Source organism: Megachile rotundata, chromosome 7 (genome assembly GCF_050947335.1).
Source record: "Megachile rotundata isolate GNS110a chromosome 7, iyMegRotu1, whole genome shotgun sequence".
Taxonomy (NCBI): domain Eukaryota; kingdom Metazoa; phylum Arthropoda; class Insecta; order Hymenoptera; family Megachilidae; genus Megachile; species Megachile rotundata.
In genome coordinates, this window is record NC_134989.1 from 6,338,224 (window position 1) to 6,358,987 (window position 20,764).

The 20,764-nt window shown below is 30.3% G+C and overlaps 1 protein-coding gene across 4 annotated transcripts in view; it reads right to left on the reverse strand.

The window, feature by feature from the left end:
• The window catches only part of LOC100877118 (uncharacterized), a 61,326-nt gene that overhangs the window by 14,607 nt on the left and 25,955 nt on the right, over window positions 1-20,764 (reverse strand). For 3 of the 4 annotated variants that reach the window (XM_012283770.2, XM_076533820.1, XM_003699481.3), the window contains exons 3-5: window positions 20,222-20,380; window positions 11,603-11,791; window positions 9,743-9,879 (exon numbers count right to left, since the gene is read on the reverse strand). In XM_012283770.2, the coding sequence (XP_012139160.1) occupies window positions 9,743-9,879; window positions 11,603-11,791; window positions 20,222-20,350 (455 nt within the window). In that variant the 5' untranslated portion in view covers window positions 20,351-20,380. Of the gene's footprint in view, window positions 1-6,634; window positions 6,751-9,742; window positions 9,880-11,602; window positions 11,792-20,221; window positions 20,381-20,764 lie in introns of those variants that run through there. The other variant, XM_076533821.1, reaches the window with a different exon arrangement.

A 20,764-nucleotide genomic window follows, 5' to 3' on the forward strand; every position in this document is an offset into this window, starting at 1 on the left:
GCATATATCTATACATTATTGAATATGTAATAAATTACAAGTGCACATGTGTGCACACAAATATAATTTATTAATAAAAAGCACATATATTGTTTTAAACTAAAATACACAAAATTACATTTCAAAATACTTATCATTTGCATCTAATTTGTGTTATGATACCGTAAAACTTCAACCTTGAAAATTATTGCATATCTCAGACATACAAAATATGTATTCAGTTGATAATAGTAGATAATTATATCTGTATATAATTTGTTTTTTTACTTTCGTTTCATCAGATTACGTTTTATTTACAAAACTTTACGCATTTTATGTAATATTTTTGTATTATTTTGGATTTGTAAACAGAACGATAGTCTGTTTAAAGATGGCGGAATAAATGAAGATGTTTATGAGGTTTCTTTATAAATGTACTATTTATAAATTTGGAAGTGCAGAATTTTATAATTTAAGATTATTGGAAATTTAAAACGTTGAGGTCATAGAATTTTAATAATTTGGGACTTTGAAATTTTTGAATTTTGCCGTTTTAGGATATTTGAATTTTAGAATTTTAGGATGTTCAAATTTTGGAATTTTAGGATATTTAAATTTTTGAATTTTAGGATATTTAAATTTTGCAATTTTAGGATATTTAAATTTTAGAATTTTAGAATATTTGAATTTTGCAATTTTAGGATACTTAAATTTTAGAATTTCAAGATATTTAAATATTAGAATTTCAGGACGTTTGAATTTCTGAATTTTAGCATATTTAAATTTTATAATTTTTAGATATAAGTTCAGAAACTTGAGGCTTTGAGACTTTTAAACTTGTTAAATTTGGCGCTTAAAATACTTCTAAGGCTTTGGCCCTTTAGAATGTAAGCATTTCAGAAAGTTTCAAATTTTTGCAATTTTGGTACTTGGCTTGATGGAAGATTAGAAATTTTGACTTTTAATATCATTGAACTTTAGGGTAATTATTTATTTCTGTCAAAATATATTTAAAAGTAATTTCGTAATAATACAAGTTTAATTTATTATTTCTGTTACCCTAACAAGATTACACTTGTAAATTTAAAAATTCTGTAAATTTTATTAAAATCCTTTGTAATCCCCTCGCGTATTTCACAAAAGCCCATACGTGGTATAAGACAATATTCGAAACATAACGAACCATAATGGAATTAATTGCCGTGACCTTTACGCAAGAAGAAGAAAGAGGTAAACACGCAATAAAAAAAGAAGGAAAGAATGAAGTAAACCTATCTCTTGTTTTCCTTAGCGAACGTACTCCGTTAATGAGACTTGTTTTCGCGAGTTAAACAGCACCTCCCCGCGATAAATCGTGTTATCGTAACTTATCGCGGTTTACGAAAAATACTTCAAAATTATATTTCGTTAATTATTACGGATTTCGGAATAGATTTCGCGGTGCAGGCGAGATACGTGCGTTCGTTTTATCAGACGCAACCGAGAGCGATATAACCAGAGACATCGCAAACATTCGATCGCTCTTCGACTTCACCGTTTATCGTTGAATTTCTTTCGATCGATGCTTCTTCGAATCACGAAACAAAATGTACACGTGTCAGGCGACCGACTTTCGATATCGTTCAATATTTACCGCCGTTGCATTTCAACCTCGACGGCTGTGATGCAATTAACTCTGACACGACACTACTATCGTGCGTGGTATCTGCGATGTTATCTTTCGATCTTAATGTGAACGGGTTATTTTCGTCTTCCTTTTTTTTCATTGTTGAGTTGGTCAATCGGTAATGACGGATTCTTCGATAAGAAACAGATTGTAGCGGATAAAGTGGGCGGTGGAAACTGGGTATAGGGTCTTCGAATCGTGCGATATGACATAACGTGAGTTCACATAACTTTGAATATGTAAATTCGGGTGTAGCTAATTCTTGTATTTAAAGATTTATACGGTACTAGATTTCTAAATTCGTATTTACACAAATTTTCGAATTTGTAAATGTAGAAATTGATCGATTCTAAGATTTAGAATATTATTTTATATATCTAAATATATGTCTAATTTTTTTCAAATATTTGACTTTTTAAACGTCCAAGTTTCCGAAAATTCACAATTTTTTGAATTTTATTTCAAACTTTTCAAATTGCAACATTTCTACATTTTCAATTTTCGAATTTCCGATTTTATGAATTTCTGAATTTCTAAATTTCTAAAATTCCAAATGTCTAAATTTCTAAGTTTTCAAATTTTAAAGTTCTCAAATTTTAATGGTGTCAAGTTTCAGAGTTTCTAAGTTTCGGTGCTTTCAAATTTCAAAGTTCTCAAGTTTTAATGCTTCCAAGTTTCGATGTTTTCAAATTTCAAAGATCTCAAGTTTCAATGTTTTCAAGTCTCAATGCTTTCAAACTTCAAAGTTCTCAAGTTTCAATGTCTTCAAATCTCTATGCTTTCAAGTTTCAATGCTTCCAAGTTTCGATGCTTTCAAATTTCAAAGATCTCAGGTTTCAATGTTTTCAAGCCTCTATGCTTTCAAGTTTCAAAGCTTTTAAGTCTCAAAATTTTCAAGTTTTAAAGTTCTCAAGTTTTAATACATTCAAATTTCAAAGTCCTCAAGTTCCAATGCTTTTAAGTTTCTAAACTTAAAAATATCAAAGTTCCCAAGTTTCTAAGTTTTAAAAATTTAAAGTGTTATACTTGCAAATTTTCAAATTCTCAAGTCAACAAATTTTCAATATCCTCGTTTTGAAGTTCACAAATTTTTAAAAATATTCCATCAACATTGCAGTTCTCAAATGATTAATTTGTCAATTGTTTAAACCCTACATATATCTTCCATTTTTTAGATGTTCCATTTATTCTCCACTTTGTAAACATTTAAATTGTTCGAACTTTTCAACTAATCAAACTCTTTAAATGAATATTAAAACGAATAAAATTATTCGTTTTATAAATGTTCAAATTATTTCACTTTTTCAAGTGTTCTAATTTCTTAAATGCTTCTATTATACAAAATTTTTAATTAATTAAATTCTTTAAATGTTATATACAAGTTTTTTAAATGTTACATTATACGAAATTTCAATTATTCAATCTGTTTAATTACTTTAGTTATGCAATTTTTTCAATGATTAAAAATGATTTAAAGTTATAAAATTTTCAAGTTCAAAATTCTTATTTTTTCAAGTATTATACAATAAAGCGAAGTATATACGTTTCCATTGGAAGTGTCTGCGAACATTGATAAATTTCGGCAGGGAAAGTTTACCGAAGTCAAAAGTTGAGCAAAATGTTAATCAGGGTTAGTTTACTTCGGCGAGAAAGAAAGATAATTCTAGCCACGGTAGATAAAGTAAAGGTCGACGATAAAATATTGCTTTTACTTTCGAATGACGATTCGATATCGGTTAACGTTAACGTTAGTAAGTAATAATGATTTCTCGTACTTAAGACATATTTAACACGATTGTAGTGTTGTAGATTTGAATGAAGATCGAAATCATTTTTTATCATGGATTAATCAATACTTGACTCTCTAATTTTTCTATTTTAAAATTTACAAATTGACAAATTTTTTAATTTATAAAATTTTACATTTTTAAATTTTTGAATTTCAAATACACAAGACTGGCAACGTTTTGATTTCTATATTTTTCACTCCGTACATTCGCAAATTCACAAATTACCAAATTACTAAATTACTAAATTACTAAATTCCCAAATTTCCAAATTTCCAAATTCCCAAATTCCCAAATTAACAAATTAACAAATTAACAAATTAACAAATTAACAAATTAACAAATTAACAAATTAACAAATTAACAAATTAACAAATTAACAAATTAACAAATTAACAAATTAACAAATTAACAAATTAACAAATTAACAAATTAACAAATTCCCAAATTAACAAATTAACAAATTAACAAATTAACAAATTAACAAATTAACAAATTAACAAATTAACAAATTAACAAATTAACAAATTAACAAATTAACAAATTAACAAATTAACAAATTAACAAATTAACAAATTAACAAATTAACAAATTTCCAAATTCCCAAATCAGGGTCAGCAAGTCCCAAAATTTTCGAATCCTTGAATGCCCAAATTAATAAATTCCTAATTTCTCAAATGTCCTTACTACTGCACTTCCAAATTTTCAATTTTCCAAAACTCTAAATTCCCAAATTTACAAATTTACAAATGCATTAATCTCAAGATTTCCAAGTCTTAAAATTTCCAAATCTCCAAATCCTCAAATCACTGAATTTCTATTCTTTCAAATTTGCTTATTCCTACACTTACAAGTTTCCAATTTCATAAAACCCTAAATCCCCAAATCCCCAAATCTACAAATGCATAAATCCCCATATCATTCCCAAACGTCCGACTTTGAAATTTCTAACCTTCCAAAACTCTAACTTTTCAAATTCTGCTAATTACATGAAATCCTAAAATTCCTAAAATTAATTAATTCCTAAAATTCTGCTAATTACATGACACCTATTCCATATATACATACATACATACATGTATAATACATGTGCACCACAATATCTTCAAAGTTATTTTTATAAAACAAGATCTCTTGCGGTCAGTATACTATATTATATTTATACTTATCAGTTCCTACAATTTAACCCTATAGATTCTTTCAAAAAGTCGCGAGCATTTCCGTATAACATAGATATTTAATTTCTTTAGCAGATAAAAGCACAAAGCAAGTTGTGAATTTTCCTCGTTAGATAATCGTTTTACCATAATGTCTTCCTCCTTCTATTCACTGACTTGTAGTAGTGCGACAAAAATTGAGAAATTATACGATAAATCGATGTGAATATGTGAAATATAGATAACAGATTACGTAAGATAATTGAATAAGCGTTTAAATATCTGATGAAGTTCTATTTGACGAACTTGCAATTCAAGATCGTGAACTGTTTCGGCTATGATGGTGCAGTTGCCTTGAAATGTTCGTGATGCGAAAAACATGTATGCTTTAATCGCTTCTTCGAAGAGTGACATTATTCTGAAAAATTACATTAATTGCTTCTTCAACATTCGCGATTCGTTTAAAAATGGCTGTGAGAGTCTGAGAATAAAAACAGCTACTTTTTGTGTATAATGCATTGTATACATATTTGGAACAAGAGACTTCTGTTTTATAATTCAGGAAATTAGGTATATTAAAAGAATTAAGAAACTTAAGCGACATTAAACACGTATGAAGAAGAAGAAGAAGAAGAAGAACATTAAAAGAACTAAAAAATTGAAAAAATTAAAAAAATTTCAAAAACCTATTTTATAGCTTCATTAAGGGAAAACATTATTGTACATGTTTTATAAGCAACTAGTAGGGCATATACAATACTTCTTATGAACAAATTTTATAGCTCGTATAGTTCTTTATATACAAATGACATAGAATGTATGGTTTTTATAAATAAATGGTACTGAATAGTGTTTAAGAACAAATATTGTAGGATGTGTAGTTTTTTTATAAGTAAATAGTAAAATGCATATTACTGAAAAATTAAAAAAAAATGCAAATATTAACATTTGACAAATATGTGTTGTTTCTCATAGAATTGTTCAATTTCTGTTTCACTAAATTCTATTTAAACAATGCATAGCATTGGAACACATGTTTTGTATAAAAACAAACTTGAGGTTTGTAGAAAGTGTAATAAATTTTAACAAATAAAAAAATATTGTAATAATAAAATTGCAATAAATTGTAGTAGGACAGATGCAAACTATAATGAAATAATTATATATGTATACAATATACATATACAGATATGTGCATACATATGTACAAACATATGTGTAATAATGTATATGTATATATGTATACGTATACGTATATGTAGACATATACATATACATATACATATACATATACATATACATATACATATACATATACATATACATATACATATATACATATGTTTGCACATATGTGTGTACATATGTATATGCATGAACATATGTACATATATTCATATATACATATTGGATTATTAATATATATGTATAATATAATAAAACACAATATATGTATACATATGTATATCTCAGATATTTCATAAGGCTTTGCAGTAATCGTTTCATTCAGTTTAATCGAATCATTTTATCGAACTTAATTGGAGCAAGCATTTTATAAAAAAGTATGTTTCATTTTATCCGTTTACACACAGTAATCAAACTGAAAATTATTTCAGTACCAACTTCCTGTTTCTTTGATGATATTAGCTGATAATCCCGAGAAGATTAGATATCCATGTATTGTATAGATACAGTTTAAGTATGTATGGCTTCAATCCTCGAGATTATCTACTAAAATGTGTGATTTATGATCTGTAAAAAAATAACAGTGCCACAAAATACTCTTTGTTGAAATGTCTCTATTCTCCTTTATTTTTGAGAAATTTAATTTTGGGAAAATGTGTTTTGAACTGTAGAAAGTTATTATTCTTTAATTATACAATTTATACAAGTTCTTTGTGTGAAAAATGATTTTATAACACTATGAATGACGCATATTTAACAACATTATAAATGATATGTATATTTAAGAACAGTATACAACATTCTAAATGACATATATTTAGCAACAATATAAATGATGTATATTAATCAGATACAATAAGTCATACATACTTAACAATATTATAAATATTTAAATATGTATTTAAACAATTAAAGAAGTACGAGTTTGAATGCAAATTTAATTATATCGTAACAAAGAAGCTCTTGTTCAGGAAACCTTCAAAGAATGAAATAAAACAGATTATATTTTTAAGTACATTATGATAGAAACATAATGTAGAATTTATTAGAAGCAAATTTGAAATCCTTCGAATTATGCCACTATCAAACAGCGATAAATCCCGATCAGTTATGCGACGCATTTGACTTTAAGATCGTCAATAGGCAATGTAATCGGCAATAAACATTTAATTGATTTACAGTTAAATATCAAACAAATGAAATAAAATTTCGCACAAAGGATTTTATGTGAATGGTTTATTAGATATTTATATTATATTCTATGTATTAGATATTTAAGTAATGTCATATTTGGTATTTAAAACTTTCGATGAGCATAAAATCAAAATTTAGTTAAGATCGTGAGGTAAAAATAAAGACTTTAACATTAAAACTACCAAACCGGTCAAATGACAGCTCCATAAGGTTCTTATTATAAGGTACACATTTTGTTAACACTAGAACTACCAACCAGTCAAAATGGTTGGTGACTGGTTTCAGATTTCTCATTTTATATTACAAAATTTTATTGTCGTGATTTTATGGAAATGTCTGTCATATTTTGTTGAGGTAAAAACTAGTTCTATATGTTACTTGACGCTTTAGTATTTATTTATTTTCCTTTGCATTTTATTTTTCATTCTTCGATAAACGTGTATTTAATGTCGGTAGTTCTAGTGTTAAAGTACATTCCTTGAAGTCAGCATTGATTTTCATCAAGGTAAAGAATAAATGTGTGTACTAATTTATGTTTCGTCGTTCATTTATTTATTTTTTAACTTCATTTGTAATTCCAAATTGAGTACTCATTATATGTCGGTAGGTTTAGTGTTAATTCTGTCAATTAACAGTTAATTGATTAACATCATAATTAGTTATCTCAACATGTCAATTAATTACCACGTCACTCATATGTGGATGACTTTTAAATTTTCATACGAGTACTATACATTAAAAGTTTGTTTACTTAACTCACTGAAAATACTCATATTAACTATTTAGAACTATGAATAATAAATATTACAAAACACCGTGAAAATATTTGGTAAGATTTGTTAAAAATAAAAACCTAACCTAATCAAATTTTTAACTGCTTCAGTGCGATACTCAACATGTTAACTAATGAGTTTTCTTGCATAACCTTTACTATCTTTTTACGATTGCAAGTTTTGTTAAAACGGTAAAAAAAGAAGGATATCTCAAAAAATGCTAGTAGGGGAATCTAACGGACAAGAACGCACCGAGGCGTTGAAAGAATGGTGAAAATGTGAAAGAGATGCATCTTTGACCGTTTAATAGTAATCGGACATTGTACTCCAGCATGGCTACTTTCATGCATATGTATTTTGTACAACGTAAATGTTTATTATTTAAACAATAGGTCAAATTCTTTTCTATTACAAATTTTAATATTATTTCTCTATTCGTTGCATGACAGTTTTGCATATCACCCAGTTTTAATTTTTGCACATCACTGTACGTATTCCGTACAATTTTTATTATTTAAGAAGAGATACTTATTATTTTATTTATTTTACACTATTTATAATTTATTTCTATACAATTTTTATTATGTAAGGAACGATATTTATTATTTTATTTATTATTCTTTTTCTATGCAATATTCATTACTTAATTTTTAAACAATTATTAGTTCAATTATACAATGAAAATTACACATTTTTCCTATTCTTTTACAACATATTAAGATATATAAAAATCCATGAACAGATTTCCTAATAATTTTATTTACATTAACTCTGTTTCAGGAAAATGTTTACAACTCCATTAAGAAGAAAAAAATTGCTTGTTAAAAGAAATAATTTATACCATTTAATAAAAAAGAAAATCTGTATACAATAAAAACGGAATATTTTTAGCACTGCCATATTTTCATGACGTATGCGTTTGACGTAGAATATGGCGTAGGTTAAGAGTTCCTAATATCGTCTAGAACGTAATATCGCCCACTCGTAATATTTCACAAAAAAGAGTATTGACAGAAATCTGCAACGGACTGAAGTCCAAGTCAAATATTTACGAATAAAGAAACGTATTTCATTGAAGATAAAATCTTACTGACAACAAAGTCAAAACTTTAAGCACAACATATACAACAATATGTACACTGTGCGAAGTACTAACAAGATTTAAACTAGGAGATGAATCAGAATAAATTTTGATGATGAGCAAAAGAGTAAATTTCGTTGGTTCGCGTGGGTCTATTAACAGATAGAGACTTTTAGAAATTTGGAAAAACAGAAACTTTGGAATTTGGAGGTGTGGGGATTTTAGAAATATTGTAATTCGGACACTTGGGAATTTTGATAATTTGTGAATATAGGAATTTGAAAATTTTGGGGTTCCACGATTCTAAAATTTTAGGAATGAGGAATTTGGTAATTCGGGGATTTTGAGATTTGGGGATATGGAAACTTAAAAATTTGGAAATTGGGAACTTGAAGATTTGGGGATTTTAGACATTTGGGAATTGCAAAGAACTTTAGAATTTGAATATGAGTGTTTGCACATTTTGAGAATTTGAGAATTTGGAAGCTTGAAGATTTGGAAATGTGAGAATTTGGAAATTTAGAAATTTGGGGGATTCAAAAGTTGAGAAACACAGAATTTGGGGTTTAGGGATTTGGGAAGTTGAAGATTTGGGGATTTTAGAAATTTAGTTATTCAAGGATTTAGGAATTTACAAACTTAAATATATAAAAGATTAAAAATTTATACATTTTACAATTTAAAAATGTAGAAATACAGAAATTGAGAAGTTCAGGTATTAAAAAATTTAGAAACCTATAAATTTAAGAATATAAGAATTTACGAGATTAGAAGCTTGATAAAAATCTTCAAAAACTTTGTAAATGTAGGAATTAAGGAATTTGTATATTAATAAACTGTAACACTTGCAAATTCATACATATACATTAGCACCGAAGCATAACTTAGGTAAATAAATACTAATAATGAAATGAACTTACGTGTATGGCTGTTCTTCACCCCGCATTTCACATATGACATTCGTAAGTGCCATTATATAATTTTTAGCCAACGTAAGCGTCTCTATTTTACTGAGTTTCCTTTCCATTTTTACGTGTGGTATCACCTCGCGCAGTTGCTGAAAAAGATAACATTGTTGCTGATAAGATTGAAAATTCAATTACTTCGAGTATCGATCGTGCTTGAAATGTGTATACGTGTTTAAATAATAATCGAAAGAAATCATTTATTACGTTTCTGTTGCATCATTTCAATTAAGATTCCTTTACTTGATTTCTGTTCGCTTAACAAAGGAACTTAACTATCTTCAATTTTACATTGTTAAAAATAAAAATTAGGAATTCTACAAATTCAAAACAAAGCAGAACAGTATTATAAAAAAGAAATACAATCAAACTTATTATTTGGAATTTATCTGTGTCATTGGAGAAGAATATCAAAATGGCGGACGACACTCGATTGCGATCAGAAGCATTTTTCGTTTGATTACTAATTTGACTCAAAAAGCGAATAGTAAAGTTCTGATTTTGTTACTCAGATAATAATTTAGTAGCTTGTAAATAATAATTTAGTCTATATACATAATAGTAATTTGCAATAATTATAAGATTTTATAGGTTATTTCATTCAAAGTATAACATGAATGTTAGCTTCTTTTATTCTGTCATAATTTATAATAGTAATTACAGTAATCATAATACTTTAATTCCATATTATATTTTGAAATAAGGTTTTAAGGAGATATACAGGTTGGACAATTTAATTTCAAGCATTCAAATATTTCTATTACTTACACTTACACGAAAAAAGTAAAAATAATTATACCATTATAATATTATACCATTTTAAAGAGTAACAACAACGTTACTTTTCCCAAAAATTGCAAAGTCACTTTTAAGACATTAAACGTTCCTATTTAAATGGTCTACCTGTATACCTACCATCATTCTGGCATGCTTCAGATCACACATAAGTATTCAGATCGTAGATAGGATTTAATAAAGATCGCATTGAAGAGCAATCTACCAAAATCATTCGGGTAAGATATCTTTAAACGATTCAGATTATAGATTGAAAGCAACAGGTGAACAAGTACGGCTTATTTATAATCAGATAGATCGAATCAGAATGATCAGATAGAAGATAATATTATAACTATATCGAGTTATAAGAATAATACAATGTTTTGGATAGACATGAATGGTTGAAGAAATCAAGTTTTGTAAATATAATAATCTGCAGAAACAATGCATTTGTTTGATACTATCAGTGACTTTTTACTATGAAAATTCTGTGATTGAATTATCAAATTTATACGTATGTTATACATATATTAAATATATATGTTATACATGTTTAATGTGTTCAAATAATAAGTGCTCATATATAAAATACCTATGTTAAAATAATATTAAATAGTACATATACATATTTAACATTAAACATAAACATATTTAATAAACGTATTTAATATTAAATAATATTACAATAATATTAAATATGTTAAACATATATTATTCTTTTAAAAGATATTTAAGATATAAATTTCGAAAACTGTGGTCAGAGGGGGACAAGAGTCTCAAGATAAAATTACCCTAAACAAATTAAAAGTTTGCTTTCACGTCTAAAATATTATCTATTAATTATTGACAACTGTAATCTAACCTTAGTCCATTTAGAAAGGGGAAAATCGGACTTTTTTCTTGTAGAGTAAAAGTTTTCTTCAAGGATGAAAGCCACCTTTTTCTCTTTGGAGGGGACAAGTGCCATTCTCTGACCCCCTTCTGGCCACATTAACGGTTTCAAGTAAATTTTGCTGGGCCGAAATATTGGGAACTTACCTCAAAAGCGTCATTTAGGGAATGCATCCTCATTCTTTCTCTCTCGTTGCTCTCAAGCCTCCTGAGGTTCCTTTCTCGCGCGGAAATGCCACTTTTTCGTCTCCTGGTGGTCGGCGGTCCACCACGATTTCTTCTCTTTGCTTGTTTTGGACTCCTCTCGCTACCGCTACTATCGCTCTCCTCACCCACCTTTGCAATCATTTCAATATTCAATTTACTGACAAATTATGAACAATGAAAAAAGTGTAGCATATTTGAAATAACAAAAAAGACCTAACGCTAATAGTAAAGATGAATTATCTATTAGTCAATGATTCTTCTGAGAAAATCTCAATTTTAATATTTTGAACTAAACTTTACAAAAGAAATTCGCGAACATGTTTCATTCAGTTATTGCAATAATTAAATTACGACAAAATTTTAGAGTAAATCAATAAATCTCATTTGCATATTTTGAATTGAACCCTATAAAAATTTTTTGAAAATTTTCTTGAAAAATTCAATTATAGCAATCATTAAAATTTTGGAGTAAATTTAATTTGTAGATTAATTGTGCTGTTTCGTGAAATTTCGTGAAATATGCAATTTTTTTGTGATAGAATTTTAGGTTTCGATAATGAGAATATCTAATTATGATAATATATGATTAACACTTAACGGATGAGTCACGTTTTACGTTATTTCTGACGTCCTAAGGATGTAGATTCTTCTACTTGAATTTTTATTAGGCTGCGTCAGTTTTACATTTTTATGCACATTGGGTTTTTTCTTGTTACTGTTATACTATCTGTCGAATCTACTGCGTAGTTTTGTTTTGGGTATTTTTTAATAATTTCGTGACTATAAAAATGACAAACACGAAAGAATTTACGAGATATACAATATGTCCATACATGACATATGTTAATATAGTGACTAATTTTGTATATGTCAATTTTGTCAGAAACACAAAGGCGAATAAGATTTGTATAGAATACAAGTTTTATAAAATATCACACTGCTAAGGAATATTCGACGAATAAATAACCTCGTAAAGTTTGATCGGAAACAGTGTGGATTTAATAAAATTGTAATTCATTCAAAACATATACAGGGTGTATAAAAAAGGTCGGAACCCTTGAATATTTCGAAAAATATAAGTTTTATCAAAAAATGTTTCATACAAAAGTTGTAGGGTTTAAAAAGTTCTATTTACTGGCAATATCATTTTGACCTCGAAGAGTCACTGGAAGGTCACGTGAAGGTCACTTCAATTTTTTTAAATGGAACACCCTATATATTTTTGCATATTCTTGTAGCTTACCTCGAGAGCTTTCTAAAACACTATGATAAACTATTTTTTGATTAAAAACTTTTGCAAATTTGCAACACAAATTTATTTATTTTTTTTAAACAATTGTGTATTTTCTTTACGCCAGTCAATTTATCTCATTATTCTGTGCATAAAAGTATTAGGGTAAGATTATTGAAAAATGAATATTTTGTAAGATATTTTGTAATTTGTCAAAATATTGGAACTTTCAAACCTTAATAACTTAAAAAGTTTTTAACTTATAGGTGGACCTAAATTTTAAGTTGAAGAGTATTAAACATTTGAGTGAAGTTTGAACATTTAAGCTGTGAGTGTGTCACCAGACTAAAGTACCTCTTGCCAAAGTACAAGAGGTTAATTTTCTTAAAAAAAAAAAGAAACTGAGAAAGATAGAAAGAGAAAGATGTATGCTAAGTGTTAATGAAATTTAGAATATTCTGAAACCGATGCTTTTGTATGTTGAGCTAACTTCAAAAGAAGAGTGAGTGCAGTGTTTCATGCGGACACATCGTGAACGTACCAGTTGTGACCGCTTCTATATTGCGACTTCACTCGATTAGATCGTAAAAGAACAGAGATTTATTATCTACTTTTATAATTTTAAAAAAGGTAGATTACTTGAAGTATCATTGTTACATATTATCTGTAAAAGCGATTGTAACAAAATGAACAATTGAGACAAAGTTCTAGATACCTTTCGTTTGTTATTATTATTGAAAGTCTTAAATAAGAAAAATTTTTACTTTCCTATGTACTTTTCCCTATGATATGCAGTTTCAACATTGTGTTTCAAATATGCTACACTTGTAATTATTTGGAAGTTTTCAAACAAACATGTTATTAGGGTTATCTTCTAACAAACTTTGAAGTATTCCAAAAGTATGAAACCTTAGAATTAAAACAAATGTAAAATACATATCTTATCACCACTCTGTTTTAGTTTTTGAAGTATAGTTTCTTTAAGGAATAATCCTAATAATATAACATACTTAATATTTTAATATGGAATACTCTAATGTATCCACGTATTGTATCGTCTAATATTATATAAATGCCTAACCTGAACAATATTTAGTTGGTGTTTACATTAGAATTACAGCAATCTTCATATTAGGTCATATGAATATACAGGGTGTCTCACAATTAGTGTAGGTCCCTGAAATGGGGGGTAGCTGACGTGATTCTGAATAAAATTTTCATTTGTAAAAATGGGGTTTGAAGCTTCGTTTTTGAATAATTAAGGAAAAACACGGACCAATTAGAGCGCGAGGATTACACGTGCGAAGACGCGAGAGCGACAGCTTCGAGTTTAGCGGCGTGTAGTACTTCGATGCATGGTAATTCGGCGCGTGGTAATTCAACACGTAGTAACTCCATGCGTGGTAACTCGGCGCGTGGTAATTCAACACGTAGTAACTCCATGCGTGGTAACTCGGCGCGTGGTAATTCAACACGTAGTAACTCCATGCGTGGTAACTCGGCGCGTGGTAATTCAACACGTAGTAACTCCATGCGTGGTAACTCGGCGCGTGGTAATTCAACACGTAGTAACTCCATGCGTGGTAACTCGGCGCGTGGTAATTTAATGCGTGGTAATTCCACGCATAGTAATTCGACGAGAGGTAATTCAACGCGTGGTAATTCGGCCCGTGGTAATTCGACGCATGCTGATTTCACGCATAGAAATTTAACGCGTGGTAATTCCATGCGTGGTAATTCGACGCGTGGTAACTCGACGCATAGTAATTCAACGAGAGGTAATTCAACGCGTGGTAATTCGACGCGTGCTGATTTCACGTATAGAAATTTAACGCGTCGTAATTCCATGCGTGGTAATTCGACGCGTGGTAATTCGACGCGTGATAATTCGACGCGTGGATTTCGACGCGTGGTAATTCGACGCGTGGTAATTCGACGCATGGTAATTCACCAATCAGAGAGCAAGGAAAACGCGCGCCACTAGATTCGAAGCTGTTGCTTTCGCGCCTGGATGCGCGTAATCCTGCTAATAATTCAATTTTTTCCTAATAATTCAGTTTTTTCCTAATAATTCAAAACGAAACTTCAAACCCCATTTTTAGAAAAGGGAAATCTTATTCAGAATCACGTCAGCTATCTCCTATTTCAGGGACCTACACTAATTGTGAGACACCCTGTACTTGCTATACCACAGGTATAACAATATCAGTATGAGTATATTTACTATAGTATATTTACACCATAGGTATAACAATATTAAAACAGTATAAAACACCAATCCGATCACTCACTCTCGTATATAAATGTACAAGCTAAATTGTGCCACGTACGACTTTTTGTCAGAGAATCAAGTTTTCTTAAAATAGGTCAAAACCCTCAGAAAAATTGTCAAAAGTGCCCCAAAGTGGCTACCGGGTAATTTGAGGAACGAAGAAACTCCTCGCCAGTGAAAGCAAGAATTGAAATATACTTAGCTATATTATACTAGAGAGTTTTTTAAAAATAAAAGCAAACAAATGGCTGGATAGATATCTAGCAGCAAAATACTCCATACAGTACAGTACTTGTGCTTTGATAATCCACACGTGCTTATCAAGCACCTGCGTACGGAACATAAATTTAATTGATGTTTCTTGCGCATATCAAACCAAGGTCAAAGAGTTAAATATCTGATCAACATTACGTGAGAGGTTGATCTGGATAATATATTTCAAGGTCATCAAAATCGGACAAGCGTATCTTTCTGCAAATAAATTAACGCATTGAAAATTTTCCCACATCTTTGAAATTAAGATCGAGTGGCGGTAACAATTGAAAGAAATGATATTCAGCATGATAACCTTGATAACATATTTCAAGGTCATTGATTGAAATCAGCGGGGATTTCTCTGTTCTATAATTACCAGCTAATTACCAGCTTATTATCAGATAACTAAGATAATTTTGCTGATTGTTTTTTAAAAGAAGCATAGAAAAATTTATAATCGCAAAAATGCAAAATTTTATTTAAAATATTTGATATCTCTTATTGATGATTATCTACATATTTTTATATCGATCGCATTTTCTTTTAATAAAAATAAAATCTCTTCAAGTAGTACTTTAAATTAAATACTCTTATCGAAATGTATAATCTGCAAAAAATATTTGTATATGCGACAGTATCGTGCAACAATTAGTAAAATATTGATAGGATAATTTTTATAAAATAATAAGTTGGTACTTTCTGAAATTTCTGACAAATATCAGCACGCGTCGAATTACCATGCGCCGAATTACCACGCGTTGAATTACCTCTAGTTGAATTACCACGCGTCGAATTACCACGCATGGAATTACCACTCATTAAATTTCTATGCGTGAAATCAGCACGCGTCGAATTACCACGCGCCGAATTACTACGCGTTGAATTATTATGCGTGGAATTACCACGCACCAAATTACCACGCGCGCAGTTACCACGCATGGAGTTACTACGTGTTGAATTACCACGCGTAGAATTACAACGCGTAGAATTACCACCCATCGAATTACCACGCATCGAATTACCACGCGTCGAATCACCACGCGTGGAATTACTACGTGTCGAATTACCACGCGCCGAATTACTACGTGTCGAATTACCACGCGCCGAATTACTACGCGTTGAATTACTATGCGTCGAATTACCACGCGTCGAATTACCACGCATGGAATTACCACTCATTAAATTTCTATGCGTGAAATCAGCACGCGTCGAATTACCACGCGCCGAATTACTACGCGTTGAATTACTATGCGTGGAGTTACCACGCACCAAATTACCACGCGCGCAGTTACCACGCATGGAGTTACTACGTGTTGAATTACCACGCGTAGAATTACAACGCGTAGAATTACCACCCATCGAATTACCACGCATCGAATTACCACGCGTCGAATCACCACGCGTGGAATTACTACGTGTCGAATTACCACGCGCCGAATTACTACGTGTCGAATTACCACGCGCCGAATTACCACCCATCGAATTACCACGCATCGAATTACCACGCGTCGAATCACCACGCGTGGAATTACTACGTGTCGAATTACCACGCGCCGAATTACTACGTGTCGAATTACCACGCGCCGAATTACCACGCGTCGAATTACCACGCGTCGAATTACCACGCGTTGAATTACCTCTCGTTGAATTACTATGCGTGGAATTACCACGCATTAAATTACCACGCGCCGAGTTACCACGCATGGAGTTACTACGTGTTGAATTACCACGCGCCGAGTTACCACGCATGGAGTTACTACGTGTTGAATTACCACGCGCCGAGTTACCACGCATGGAGTTACTACGTGTTGAATTACCACGCGCCGAATTACCATGCATCGAAGTACTACACGCCGCTAAACTCGAAGCTGTCGCTCTCGCGTCTGCGCACGTGTAATCCTCGCGCTCTGATTGGTCCGTGTTTTTCCTTAATTATAACTGCTGGCTTTCAAAACACTTTGTGTGAATTATTAGTGAAGTTTGAAGAACTCAGCTTATGTTTAATAAAACTTTACCATTGAATTATTTATTAATCTTCATGAATTTAATTAGTAAATTGCAAACGAATTATTTATTTTTATTTACAGAGATATTTAACAAAATACGATATTCCGTGATAATTGCAATGGAAAATTTATTTTATTCCGTTAACTACATACTGGTATTCCATGATAATAATAGGAACGGAAAATTTATTTTATAGCGTCAATTACATATTTGTAAACCTAACCTGTCTAGTATAGGCAATGTAGCGTGTAGTATTAATTAAGCTATTTTCGTACTGTCTTGAAAATTCATATTAAGTCACATTCTACAAATTTTATTTTACCGTTTAATTTGAATTTTTAGATGTATCTCATTAACATCATAAATTAATAAGAAATCCAGAAAAATTAGTATTGATTTTTGATCTAATGATTTCGGAAGTGCGAGCAAATTTATTTCCTGTACAGCATTAATTAATCGTCCCTCGTTAATTGCACATTTTCATTGCGTATAAGATACACTTGTATAATTGCGTAACGGATCGTACTCTAATAACCGTTAGTGTAGTATGTTTCTTGTAGGAGATAAGCTTAAGATTGCCGCGATATTTATGATATTAATACAACTCACGTGAACGATTATATACAATACTGGGCATACTTAAGTACTTGATCAGATTCTCAGATTTAACAAAACCGAAGTCGATCTAATTTTCTGCTTGATTTCAACCGTGCATTATCCGCGTTATTTAATTACTGGAGTATTTTTATCTTTTCGTTAACTGATCATCTGATAATGTTTATGATATTAAAAATATAATTGTCGTTTATTTAATGAATCGATGCGCAATAATAAGTGGAAGTTGCTTTCTTTTAAGGCTTTACCTAAAACCTATCTTTATAGAGGAAAAAATGTTATATTAAATAGTTATATATTTAGTATTATATTATATTAAATTGTATTACATGAAATATTAAGTAAGTATAAGGGAAGAATATTATATCATCTAGTTACTATAATCATAGGATGCAACTATGTACTACATTTTAATTAATAAATTATATACCGATCGAGGAACATAACCGCGAAAATGGTTGATATTATCACTAGATATTAAGGCAGTGAATTTTTATATATGAGTTTTGGAAGAAAAGGCTTGCCAGCTAGAAATGAATGTAAGAATTCATAAAATATTTAGTAGTATGTATATTTACAATTTTACGATGTGACATATTAAATCTTTTACATCTCAGACCCGTGCAATACTTTAAAATATGCTAGGCATATATTAACATAAATTTGTCGCGGAATGGACTACTTATTTAAATAAAAATATATAATTTAAAAAGTGAAAAAATAAACTGAAGTGCTCTTTGTGTTCAAATTCTGTTTTTTCGGTTATTGCCACGATATTTCAATAACGAATTAATCTCATATTTTACACAGTAAGTTATTAATCTAATAAAAATTTAATAAAATCCCACAAATTTCTCTATCTTGTGAAGTATACCAACATCGACAACAGTTTTCACTTCATCACCAAAAAAGATTATTAATTATATTAATATCATCTTTAAGCGACTGCTATATTATTAAAAAACTTGACAGTACTTTGTTCAGTTCACACGGCAGCCATTTTGTTATTGTGTTGTTTCGAAACCTCAACCATGCCAGCAATTAAAAGTGACACGTTGTTGAAAAACTATTACAATTCCGACAATAACAAACATAATTGTTTGATAATTTGACTGTTATCTTGAAACATGATCAAATACGTGTACAAAATTTCTGACAATAATTCTCAACTTCATAAATCGTTTAAACTTGATAGCTTGAAATGACTTCTTTAATTCTTTGCACTCAAAAGTGAGTCACACTGTTGAAATACGTAATTCTGAAGTAGATCCATGGGATGTTTAAAATTAGGGTGTCTAGGTGACCTATACATTTAGGTGGAGTAATCAAGTATACATATTTAGACTTAGGAGTAAACGTAGGGATGAATCTAAGGGTATAACGTATAAACTTAAGAATAAACTTAAGCATGTACGTACAAACTTAGAGATAATCCTAGGGATATATTAACTTATTGTTAGAGGCAAACTTAAGGATGTGATGTACCGACTTAGGGGTAAACTTAGGTATGCGACGTTTACACTTAGGGGTAAATCTAAGCATATGAAGTATAAACATACGAGTAAACCTAAGGATGTAATGTATAAACTTAGACATAAACCTAGGGATGTGACATATAAATTTAGAGTCAAACTTAATGATGTGATGTACCGACTTAGGGGTAAACTTAGATATGCGACATTTACACTTTGGGGTAAACCTAAACACATGAAGTACAAACATACGGGTGAACCTAAGGATGTGATGTATAAACTTAGGGATAAAGCTAGGGATGTGACATATAAACTTAGGGGCAAACTTACGGATGTGACGTACAGACTTAGGGGTAAATCTAAGGATGTGATTCAGACTTAGGAATAAACCTACCGCCAAAAGACAAATAATAATTTCAAAAAATTTCATCAAACCCTCCAACCCAAAGATGTAACAATTAAAAACCTTCAAGAGCAAAGAGTAAAATATCGTTAAATAGTTTTAAATAGCTTCAGGTGTTCAGATAGTTAGGCAAATACTTTTAAACTGTGTTAGATATTTTACGTGGTCAGATGACTAGTTTTAAATAGCATTAAGAATTTAGGTAGTTACGTAAATAGTCTTAAATAGCATAATAACCGTACAAATTTGAGGGACTTGGTGAATTACTGACGTGATTATGGAGAAAATAGAAGTGGACGATTACCTCCGCGCTAACGACATGGTGCCGGCTACGTTTCCCGGTAAGCGAGTCAACGGAAGCGTCGTCCAGGTCGATATACATCTCCTGATCGCAGTCTTGATCGCTACCTGATAACCTCTCCAGACTTCGCATTATCCTGAGGAAAGTTACGCCGTGGACCCCCTGTAATGAAACACCGATACGTTAATCTTCTTCCTTTATCCAAGATAATTGAAAATATTTCACGAGCAGCAAATTCTCAACGGTAAATTGTTACGTCGTATACGAACGATGACATCTGTTCATGTCGCTAATTGCAGTTCCTTAGTTCGATATAGATTGCATTTTTGGAGTTAGGGCAGTGATGGACTAACCAATTGTATAATTTCAAGGTTTTTAGAATTGGGAATCTAAAAATTTAGGGTCTTTGTAAGTTTGGAACGGTTTCGAGATGTGAAAGATTGGTTATGTGGAAATTTAGGGGATTTGGGGGTTTGGGGATTTGTGAATTTAGGAATATGGGCATTTGGAAAATTGGGAATTTGAAGATTTAGGGATTGGTAATTT